We start from the raw sequence: 12,048 nt of genomic DNA, 5'->3' as shown, positions 1-12,048 counted from the left end.
GCAGTAAATGTATAGATCAGAATCTATTAAATAGAAAAATGTTTTCTCTTTATCATATTGTTCCTGCAGGCATAAGAAATCCAAATTCACAGATCCTAATCTAAGTAATCTGACCTACAGTAATCCCTCTTATCGGACATCTACCCAAGAAGTGAAGATTGAAACAGTTCCCAAGCCAGCCATATATAATCAGCTCTGCTTTAAGAAGGAGGTAAAGAGCTCTTTTCAGAACTTGATATTAATCTGCTGTGGCATTAAAAACAAAATTGCAGCAGCGTAATTTATTTGTATTATGGGAATCTTTAGCTGCCTTAGACAGTCAGAAAATTGGAATGTCTTGTTTTAGTTATATTAATTATAGTCTTTGCTGCTTTAATCTTAGGATCTTCTAATGTGTATCTTCTACTTTGAGTTGGTCCAGCTGATCTGATCTGGAATTCTTACTGCGCGGTGTCTATTGGTGTTTTGCTACCTATTAATATTATGGTTGAAGGAAATCAATAATAGTTTTAAGAATTTAGCCATTTCTTTTGGTGCTGAAGTCTCCTCTGTTTCTTCCTCAGCATCTTTCTCACCCCTCTGATAGCCTTTCACCATTCCTCTTTTGACCATCCACAGCCTCATATCAGGTATCATAGCTGAGTTTGTGCAACTTCCACCTTCCTTATTTCTGTTACGTTAAGTAGCCTAATGCTCTCTGATGTAACTTCTGCTTGGCTAACCTTCTGCTTTGTGTTGCTGAACTACTGTTGTTGTTTCTGCCCTTAGAAAGAAGTATAATTGCCCTTGTTAAGTCATTTTATACTGCCTCGATTTTGTTTTTACATTTGCATCTAGCATGAAATCAAAAAGTGATCAGCCAAAAGAGGCCTTTTGAAAGAGGTGAAGCATGATTTAGAGGAAAACTACTTTACCTTGAATAGTTCTCTCCTTTCCAATGCATCTTGCTTGATTTGGAGACATATTACCTTGTGCCGTTTGTTTTTATACTAAAATTAATTATGGATTGCTTGGTGTAGTACTTCTCATTTTCAATAAAGATTTTCCCTTGGACGTTTTTAATATTGCATAAATCAGATATTGGCAATATTTCTAATTTTTACTATACTTTCTCTATGGAAGATTAGACGCAATTTTCAGAACTGTGGACAGGGAGGGGTCTCTATAAGATGTATGTAACAGCAAACTTCTGCACTTGTTATTTTGGTATTGATTCCTAGTTTAATAATTGCTTATATTAATAGTATTTTGCTATGTCATTGTTTCTAGTAGTTCCTCATTTGTAGTTTCTTCTGATTTTTCAATTTCAAGATTTTTGCTTGTGCTTTTTACTATTGTCTCTCAATATATTTATTGCTTCTTCTACTAACGCTTAAGTAAACTGAATTTGCAAAGACATTTCTCAGAGATTGATAGGTTAGATAGTATTTCATACTTGCAGAATTTTATAAATTTATCTTACCTAAGTGATTCTAGGTATGGTTTACAGGATTAAAATTCATTCCCTCTCCCCCTCTTCCCCCTGCGTCTCTCTCTCTCTCTCTCTCTCTCTCTCTCACACACACACACACACACAAACACACAAACACACACACACACTCTACCCAAGGAACCTTGACTCCACTCATCACCACCACCAACAAAGCACATCCGGTCTATCCCAGATGTCTGTGGGAATAGTCAAGTCTTGCAGAAAGCTAACAGTTTCCAAGTCTCTGGGGTGTGTGGATGCTGTTCCCTAGGACATGTGCTGCTACTGAAAAGGCACAACTTGGTCCAACAAGTTTACATTGTTTAATGGAAGGGATCCAGAATACGTCCTCTCTACTAGTTCTGGTGGGGTGAGCAGAAACAATGGGGCAAAGGCAATCCTGCAAATACTTGGTCCTATGTTACAGTGGGCTTTATAAGTGATGACTTTGAATTGCACCTGAGAGCTTACTACCAATATTGTTTAGAATCCCATCTTTAGATCAACTTGTCCCCTATAGGTTGTTTTGTTTGTAGCACACTATTAAACCTGAATTAATTCAAATTGGTCTTCAATGTTTGAAACTATATTTCTTGATTCCACTAGTCTTCATATTTGGAGGGCGCCAAACTGAGAATGTCTGATTTAGATGGGACTAAGATGATTTGTTGGGAAGATTATCTGCCCCTTAAGTTGGAGGATATAGTCCATTGTTTCTTTATTCACATGACAGGAATTAGTCTTTCAAAAGTACTCTGCTTTTTATACTTGATGTACATGTCTTGGTATTATTTGTTTGCAGACTGGTCCTGATCATAGTTACACCAAGGACAAGATCAAGATTGTTGAAGGAATATGCCTGTTATCCAATGATGAATCTGAATGGGATGATCTTAAACAGATAAGAAGCTCTCGTGGATGTATTCTCCGCGACCATGTATGCATGAAGACTGACACAGTCTCTATCCAAGCCAGCTCTGGCTCACTGGGTGACACTGAAACTGAGCAATTGTTGAAAGAGGAGCAGTCAGAATGCAGCAGCATCACTGCAGCCACTACTCCTGAATGCCATGGCTCCCTTCCAGACACAGGCTGGAAGCACCAGCGCAAGCCCTCAACAGAAAGTGAAGTCTAAAGAATATGCAGAAACTTGTACTTCCTAGTGTCATCCTTCACATTGATGAAATAGGATCCTGCCTTCTATTCAACAAAAAAAGTTTGGAGTCCAGAGACTTCCTTTGCAGAAGCTTTTGAGCTGGACTGTGCCTTTGAGGCAGATGGAACATAGCTAAGGGACCCTTTTCACTCACTGCTAGGTCATGTTTATTTATACATCCTTTCATCCTAGAAGCTGTGGTGTTGAATCTAGTAGCAGTTTCTTTTTCACTTGAATCTGACACAGCTTTCATCTGGGCTTGTGCATAAGCTGGTCGAAGATTTCAAATCTTCAGTGGCCAGTTTCATGAACTTAGGCATAATTGATACCTGTTACCTTTTCTCAGAGGGTATTGGCACTAACTGCATTTTGCACTGTACTCCTTCTGTTTTAAGAGGAAAGGGTTAGGGCCAATTGAACTGCCTGAAGTGAACAAGGGAATACAAGAACAGGTCACTTTCACAGGTTCTGTACAGGGAGAGCAAATACATCTGAAACTTAATTGCAAGGGACAATAAAATATCACCACCATTTTTACAACTGGGGAATCACTACTGCGTCTAATGTAGGATGTGAGGAATTTAAGAGGTAAAATCTTAGTCTGTTGCTGGCAACAGTCATTGGTCCTGTGACATCCATAATAATACCCTTTTTAAAATATAGATAGAACTTACAAATGTTTCCTGGGTAGACTGTTATTCCCATTTTCACTGGGCTTCCATTTAGTTTTGACCTGCAAGGTAAATTCTGGTGCAACGTTATTTAATCATTCTTATTACCTGGCTCACAGGGCCAACTGCTGAAAAACTGTGCTGCTGAAATATGTGTGGAACACAAAAGCAGTGTATTAGATTTAAGTATCTGGAACAAATTGGTGTAGCAAAAATCCAGTTCCAATTTTCTGTTGAAAAATAGGGGTCTTCTTCTAACTTATTTTTTTGCCAGTCTTTTCTCTTTAGAAATCCTGGAAGGAATAATTTAGCTGCACCTTTTTTCTCATATGAATTGAGCAGATAAAATGTGGTGTCAAAAAGTGGGTGTGTGCAATTGAAAAATAATGTATGTGGATAGGAAATAATGCACAGTTAAGATGACAGATGGCACACTACAAATAATTTGCCTACATAAAATTCCTTCCCTTTTAACTACATTAAAATGATGCTATTACTCATTCTATGCTATAACAAAAAGTCAAAAGCTGAGAAAATGCCATTTCACAATATGCACTGTGACTTATACAACAAAGAATAGTGTTTTGCACATTGTCCAAACTTTATTTGACAACACAGAAGTTCTACGGAAGTCCTATCTAGAACTATTAACCATATGAGGTATTCTCTGGGAAAATGTGATTGTCGCATTCTAGTCCTACAGCTGCTCCCCCATGGTTAGTGAAAGATGCATGGACAATGGTTGTGTCCCTGTGACTTCAGTCTTGATGAAGAGAACAAACTATTCTATGCCCAAACTAGTCGTCCATCTACTTTCTGCTTTGTGTATTGTTCAAGGAAGAAGGCAGGAAAAATTCAAATGGATTCATGGACCACTGCAAGATTATTTTTTACCTCTGTTCAAAATCATCATGTTGTAACTTTATTACATCATTTCTTCCACTGAAAGAAATATAGCTTTCTTTTCTTTTCCAAATATATATTGTTATCAGCAAGTTGACTTAACAATTTCCACCCTTGAGCATTGGATAAACCATCCAGAATAATCATACATAGAGAAAAATGTTTCCCTGATTATGTTCAAAGGGATCCTTTCAGTACAGAGCTTGGTCATAGCAGCTATATAATGGCCGCAAGGATAGCTGCTGTTATGTATGCATATGTATGAGCGCTTCACAACCAGGCATTTACAGCCATCACACCATCCCATGGTCACATGATCACTATTTGCACGTTTCACAATCGGCTTCCAATAAGCAGTTAGTAAAGATGTAAGGTCATAAATTGCAATTGGTAGTAATCACTTTCAGATAAGTCTGTTCCCTTAATGACCACATGGCTTAGCAATAGAGTTGCCACTTCCAATTGTGGTTACTAAGCAAGGACCACCTGTATCTGCTATACATCAGTTCAATCTGGATTTGAAAGTCTGTTTTGTGGCATAATAGGTATACATTGAAGTATAATAAGTACATCTTCCTTGTGCAGTTCTTTTTTGAAAACAAAATGTATTATGTTATATTCTAATTTCATAAAGTAAATCAAGATATGAAACTTCTTTCAGGCCAACTGGCATTTTAGTGATACACAAAAAAAATGCAATCTAAAGAGTGGATAGGTCAGAAAGAGCTTTAATTTGATCTCATTTAATTGATCTGTGGTTAATATTAGTACCAAACTTTGTATCTAATAATATAATTCTGTGACGGAAATATTAATTTCACATATTTCTGATAGCCAGCTAAGAGTCTATTTTCAGTTTTCAAATTTTTCCCCACCCTTTCTTGCAGAAATCTAGCTCAGAAATGTTCTTGAATTATCTTACATATATGGCACATTTGAGATCCTCCTACAGATTTTCAATTGTATTAAAGACGGGATTGTGAAGACTACAGGTGTCAAACTCGCTGTGTCACGTTGCCGTCATGTGACATTTTGCAATGTTTTTCCCATTCATGGAGCTGTGGTGGGTGTAGCCTGCGTGTAACACCCCTGGGAAGACCATTCCAAAATCTTTTATAAAGATGTTAGAAAGTACTAATAGGGAATCAAACTTTTGCAATCTGCCGTATATTGGTAGTACTCATTTAGTGATTGCTTCAAAGAGCGACTGTTCAGTTATGTGATGAAAATTTGTGATCAATGCCTGTATTTACAACCTTTGCAGCATCTTCTCTCCCACTCTATCACATTTGACATTACAGTCATTCAGCATGGTACCATATTGTTGTTTGCCTGACCCATTTTTTTTCCTTTTGCCCCCTCATAGGGCAGAGATATAGCTTCTTAGCTCTTCCTGAGCTGCTTTTGTCCAAGTCCCTAAAAAGTACTAACCACAATTTAACAAGCTCAGAACGTGACTTTAATTAGTTGATTAGAACCTTCCAGCCAGCTGGTAGCTGCTGCTTGAAAATGACAAGATCTTAATTAATTTCTCGCTAAAGCCTTTTGTTTGGCTCTAAGAGGATTCTGGCTCTCAGGAGAAGGAAGTCCCAAAGGTGCTTTTTTTTCTCCAAGAGGCAACTGGACTTTCTTGTTTTTCTTTGAAGACATTTTGCTTCTCGTCCAAGAAGCGTCTGCATTTCTAGCTGAAATCCAATTGCCTCTTGAAAAAAGTATCTCTGAGACAGCCAAGACCTGGATGATTGAGAATCTCCATAGATGGAAGCAAGGTAAGCAGCTGGCTAATGCATTGCTTTCAATGTGTGTTCCCCAGCGTGTACCTGCCTATTCTCTAGTAATCTCTCCTTTTTTCAATGAGTGGAAATAAAATAATTCTCTTCTTCCTAATTATCCCAGCATTGGGGTGAGCATTCCAGAGGAATGGGAGGAAAGGAATACCAAATTTGCCCTATTTCCCAGCTTTCTTGTGAATCAAGTTCCAGAAACAACCTCTGGTTTGGGCTCACCCATTTGGGTAATAAATAATTAAATTTATATGCTGCCCAATTCCCAGTGACACTGGGTGGTTTACAACTGTACATTTAAAAATGCAGAATAGCTCAACCTATACAAAAGTAGCACAACAGAAAACTTCAATGACAAAAAGAATAAACTGAGAAGGGAACAGAAATTTAAAAACAGTCATCAGTCATCCTCTCCAAAGGCTAATATAACTAGGCAAGTATTTAAGGCTCTTCAAAACACCACAAGATGGCACTGTTTAAATCTCAGGGGGAACTTCATTCCAGAGGCCAGGTGATGCTGTAGAGAAGGTCACACTTCCAAGCACCAATAGATGACATTGTTTAACTGATAAGACCCAGAGCACACCAATCATGCCAGATCAAACCAGTCAGACAGATACGAGGGAAGATATATTCATATTTTTCTAATGCTGTAAAGCAAAGTAAAGCTGAAATAAAAGCCCAAGCAGTCACAGCTGCGTGATTTTTCACATAGGGATCACTTCTGTTACTGGTCTTAATTGTGGTTACTTAAATTAAATCTCTTTGTACATTGTTTTCTAACAAAAAATAATAATTGAAACATACTGAATTACAACTCTCTCATACTCTCATAGCATCAGATTCAATGCATCTGTAAAACACTGAGGAAGTATATCTATTCCTTTGCTGTTTGCAGGAATACATTTACAAATATAGATGAAAATTAGGAGGTTCATGTTATATCCCCATTGTCAGATAAACTGTGATGAAAAATAGGTGCTGCACTTTCAAAAGACAGCTGGCAAGGTGCTTAAGTCCTGTACTTTCATATTCCTCTGTAAAGGATTCTCTTGTCCACATTTTTCTTACTTTTTGGATTTTGGTTATGGATTGAAATATGGAAGAGAATAATTTTAAGCCCATAGGAACTGATTTTTGTAAAATCTTCACTTAGCAAATACATTGATATTACAAGAGAAATAATGAAGGTGAAAGCCATTATTAAGTCTAATTCAGCTTTTCTTAATCCGATGTCCTCCAGAGATGTGGACACTGTAGTTTCCAGAAATTCCAGCCCGCATATCCAAAGCTGGCAGTAAATTGCAGTAGCTTCATTTTTCAATGTAAATGTTCATGATTTCCAGTTGACTTTTTTCTTCTTCTGAAAACTTTTTCATTGACATGTTATTTGACTTGAGATAATACCTCATTTACAGCCATATTATCTGCTTTGTGTATATAGTTTGGGGAAAAAAACATTTTCCATTGGATAATAAGAAACATGGAGAAGTTATGCTAGCTAGCTATATTGTATTTGTATACATATACATGCCTATTCTCCTACATGCAGAAGGGGGGAACTAGATCTTAACTATATTTATTTTTAGTTGGTTCCAATCTTTGTAGCCATTAAAACTTCTTTACACTTGAGGAATGAGAAAAGCAAATTGCAGTCAGGCATGCAGCTTTGTAGCAGTAATATTGAGGCCATTTCATTTGATTAAAAATTATGAAATATGAAGCCATTCTTCTGACATAGAGGGATGTGTGGTTCTGAGTACAGGAATTCAGTTAAAACAAAAAGTTTTACCAGAGATCAGTAGTGTTTTCATCCCAGCTATATGTACTAAATTGCACTTGAATCATTTTTCATAGATAAAGCTGCTTTCTGTTGCACATTTTGATTGTATACTTCACTTCTTCATTTGCCCTTCTCTTCCATTTTACCCTCAAACAGTGTTAGCATAGCAGGAAACTGAAGGAATGGCACCAACTCTTCTAATCTCACTTGTGAAACAAGCAAAGATCAACTTCCTTTGTGCTAGCAATCTTTGACTGAACATTACTTCATTCATGGTTCTTTGCTTGCATGTTAAAAAAAAAGCAAGTCTCATTGCACTGGGACTATACACAATGTGGAAAGGCCAGGAGTGGTAGAGATAATGTTTGAGCACTAATTTACTATGTAAAAAGCATTTTTTTTCTCCCATAAGTTCTGAGCTAATGATAGTAACTTCCCTGCATCCACTTGTAATGGTTTTAATGTTACCTGCTGAAAAGATGTCCTTTTATAGTTATCTTAGTGCTATGTTCAATGTATTAGGACATGGGTGTCAAAATAGATCACGTCATGTGCTGAATCATGATGTATCATGACATTTTTTGCCTTTGCAGAGCTGGGGTGGGTGTGGCCTGTGCGTGACCTATCCGACCTACAGGCTGCCAGTTTGACAGGCCTGTCTTGGGGAATTATGATAATTTAATATAACTCTAGTTTTCTTAAAATCAATTTGCTGTCCATTTAAATTGTGAATTACATATTAACCAAACCTGCCTCCTAAACAAATAGACTTCACAAAGTCTCATCTTTTCTGAAGATACAAGCCATTTGGGAGTAATGTGAAGCCAGGGAAATGGGAATTCATTGGTGGAATTAATTTACACATTTGGGATTATATGTTAAAATTTATGATTTTCTTAATTCAGTGAGGTTGATATTATCTAGATTGTTTTAAGACAAATGTAGCATAAAGATCTTTGCATTTGTCGTGCTGATAATATGCTAATAATGCATTTTAAACAGTGTACATTCATCTGTTTTCGACTCCCTATGAACAAACCTGTGAGCTATGAATGTTTTTACCTTAGATCAGTGTCTCTTTATTCTCAATATACCATTTCCCAGAGCCATATCATAAAATGGAACCAATTCAAAGTTTCCAAGTGTTTTACTATATATATATATAAATAAGAAGACTGATTAATCTAAAACATGAACTGATTTGTTATGAGTCTAGATGAAAACAGGTTCCTCATTAATGAAGGTTCTCTTAAATTCCTTTTCAGGATTGTAAATTGATTTGTTTTCTTTCAATTTTAATTTTCCTCATAATACCACAGTAGCCCAAACTGAAACTTGCTTAAAACAAAGTTGTTAATCTTTAAAAGTATTAACTACTAATAAAGAAAACACGTACTTTATATCATATAGGCAAAAGAATAGTGACCAGAACTTAGAGTAGACAAAATAATATCATTGCTGTGGTATTCATTCTACAGAACTTAATGGAAAGCACATCTGAAATTACAATTTTGTATGGTAGCGCCATAGTCATTTTTCTTGGTGACTTTGGACTCCATGCCTTAGAATAACATAGATATTTTCCCTATGGTTCTGACAAGTGAACTTGAAGTATCCACAGGATTAAAAATTTGTTTTGATCTTGCACATAGCCCAACCTAACTATTGTGAATTGACAGGATTTCTTAAATGGCTGACTTGTCACTTCAAAATCCTTCACATGTAAATTTGCATATTGATAGCATTAGAGTTCCATAATATAAAACCATTGCTGTTATATGCTTTCAGCAGATACATTGAATAATAAACAAGTTATTATTCTAAAACCCTACATAAATCCTTTGGTCCTGTAAATAGTATTTATTAAAATATATCTATTCTACTTATGTAGAAAATCCTGACGCACTTTAAAAAATATTAAGTATTATGAACAGAATTTTAAAAATCAATTAAAAACACCAAGGGGAGTAATGACTGGGAAAGATGACTTTTAAAAGATGTTAAAATACGGCTAAAATGTTGGGATTGGGATCTTGGCTACAGAATGGAGTTTACTATATATTGATAGGCAACAATCTACCAATAGGTAATCTTGTCAGCGCTCAAAAGCAAGCAACCAGTTTGGGGAAAAACTTTCTTGGACACATATTTCATTTCTTCTCCTGTTCGATTCACTGGTCCAAGCAGTGGGAATTTTAAATAAGTACAAGCAATCATATTTTTTAGAAAAAGAATGAACTACAGGAAACAAAAAACCATTACTAGAATCTGCCAGCATGTACATCTGTGATTAAAATGTATTTATAGGAAGTCTTTGACTTATTACTGTCACTTAATGACCATTTGACATGATGGATCTCCCTAGTTATTTATGACCTGTTTTCAAAGTTACAACGCTATCACATAATCACATTTTAGGTGTCTGGCAACTAGCTTATCTTTATGGCTGTTTTCAATGTCCCGCGGTCACATGAGCACAATTTGCGCTCATTTTTTGCCAGTTCTTGGAGTTTATTTATATTTCTGGCAAAAAAAGCTCATTGGGAAAAATGGATTCAGTTAACAAAACACATTCGGTTAATGAGTGTGATGTTCACTTGGCAACTGGTGTTTACTTAACTGCTACAAAAAGGTCAAAAATTAGGTCTGGTCACATGATGCCTCTAGTTACCACCACAGTGACTTATGAACTAACTCCAAACTCAATTATGATTGTAAGTTTGAGGACTACCTGTATCTAGTTTTGGATCAATCATGTAAAGATAAATCACTTATATTCACTTAAGTGACAACTTAATAATAGCTGAGGCAGAAATTCTATATTTTGTGTCCTGGAAATTCCCATTAAAAACAGTATCTATGTTTCACTAAATACGTATAAGATTAAGCTACTGTACTTGAATTACCAGTTAATCCTGGCATTAAGCTTAAATATCAATAAGATCACTAGATAGATAAATTTTAAAAAACTTCATCCCAGAACACAATATTATCTAGGAACTGATACTTTAAATTATAATTTCTCACTATGTTATTTAGAAATTGTCTGCATTTTTAAAGTAGGAAGCACACACCCTAACGATTCCTAGCATTCCTACAGAATATTTTGTTGCTGGTTACGAGTTTAACAATTTCTACCTGGGCAACCTAACAAATTTAAATGGTACTTTATTCTCCTCTGGTTCTGTCTTCAAGCCAGGCTTGACTCCCAATTACCAAATGAAGAAATCAATCCAGTTATCTGGGCAGTATTTTTAGAAGTTATTTGTGCTTTCTTTTTCCTTGAACTGTTTGGCCCAGTATGATCCAGCAGGCCTTTTGAGCTTAAGGCAGAACTAAAATGAAATCCCAATGCTTCTAGTTCAACTGCTGGGCCAAACTGGCTCTCTGCTAGAATCAAAGAAGTTCATACCAGACTCATAATAAGATTATTTTTGTATTGCCTAATATGTTTTGAAACTTTTTTGCCAACTTTATTTGAACTATTTTCATGCTTGTTAAACTTGGAACCTTTCTATATTTATATTTTTAGAAACTGAAAGCAATGCATGTAATAATCTAATGTGAAATCTAAATACTGTAAATGCAAAGGGATGATGTGCTTTGTATGTAGTGTGAACTTTTGATAGTAGAATGTATATGATCTATCATTCTTCCCATATCCCTTATCTATTCCCTTATCAATATTTATTATGCCATGAGCATTAACTTCAGAACAGCCTGTTTTCATCTGTCTCTACTTCCAGATGCATGTAGGAACTGGTGCACTGACTCTTTCCATTTTCACCATGAAAATGCTTGTATACCTAAACCAGCTTTTGATTGTATATGTGCTCTGACTTCTTGATTTCTATAATCCATATCCAGTAGGATAGGCAAGATACCTTATGGTTTAATTAGATAAGACAAATAAAAGAAAGGCATAGAATCTGAAATTAAATTAAAATCAATTGTTTTGTTACCTGTTCTGGGCAGATTTTAGAAACCTCATCTGAATGCTAACTTATCTGCCAAAACCCAACTCACCAAGAGTAACTCACTAGGGCAGGGGTGTCAAACTCAAGTCATCACATGACGTATCATGACTTTTCCCCCCTTCACTATACCGGGCGTGGATGTGGCCAGAGTGTGAAGCATCCAGCCAACGAGCTTGACAGCCCTCCACCAGAGTAAGTAAATGGTTTCCATGGAGATTTAGTTGTTACTGCATCAAGGCTCCCAAATGCTGAATGGAAGGCAAGTTTGAAGGTACTTGGCAGTATCCAAAATATTAAAATATT

The 12,048-nt window shown here is 36.1% G+C and overlaps 1 protein-coding gene across 1 annotated transcript in view; it reads left to right on the top strand.

Annotated features, from left to right (window-relative positions):
* LRP4 (LDL receptor related protein 4) overlaps positions 1-11,698 on the top strand; it is a 115,943-nt gene extending 104,245 nt beyond the window's left edge. Inside the window, exons 37-38 of the mRNA XM_087720404.1 lie at positions 70-211; positions 2,274-11,698. Coding sequence (XP_087576530.1) covers positions 70-211; positions 2,274-2,606 — 475 coding nt within the window. The 3' untranslated portion in view covers positions 2,607-11,698. The remainder of the gene's footprint in view (positions 1-69; positions 212-2,273) is intronic.
* The last annotated feature ends 350 nt before the right edge of the window (positions 11,699-12,048 follow it).

Source organism: Thamnophis sirtalis, unplaced genomic scaffold (assembly GCF_051295495.1).
Source record: "Thamnophis sirtalis isolate CommonGarterSnake01/CBP01778 unplaced genomic scaffold, rThaSir2_p1.2 scaffold_1, whole genome shotgun sequence".
NCBI lineage: Eukaryota > Metazoa > Chordata > Lepidosauria > Squamata > Natricidae > Thamnophis > Thamnophis sirtalis.
The sequence above is the reverse complement of the archived record's forward strand: the minus strand, read 5'-3'. Positions and strand labels throughout refer to the sequence as shown.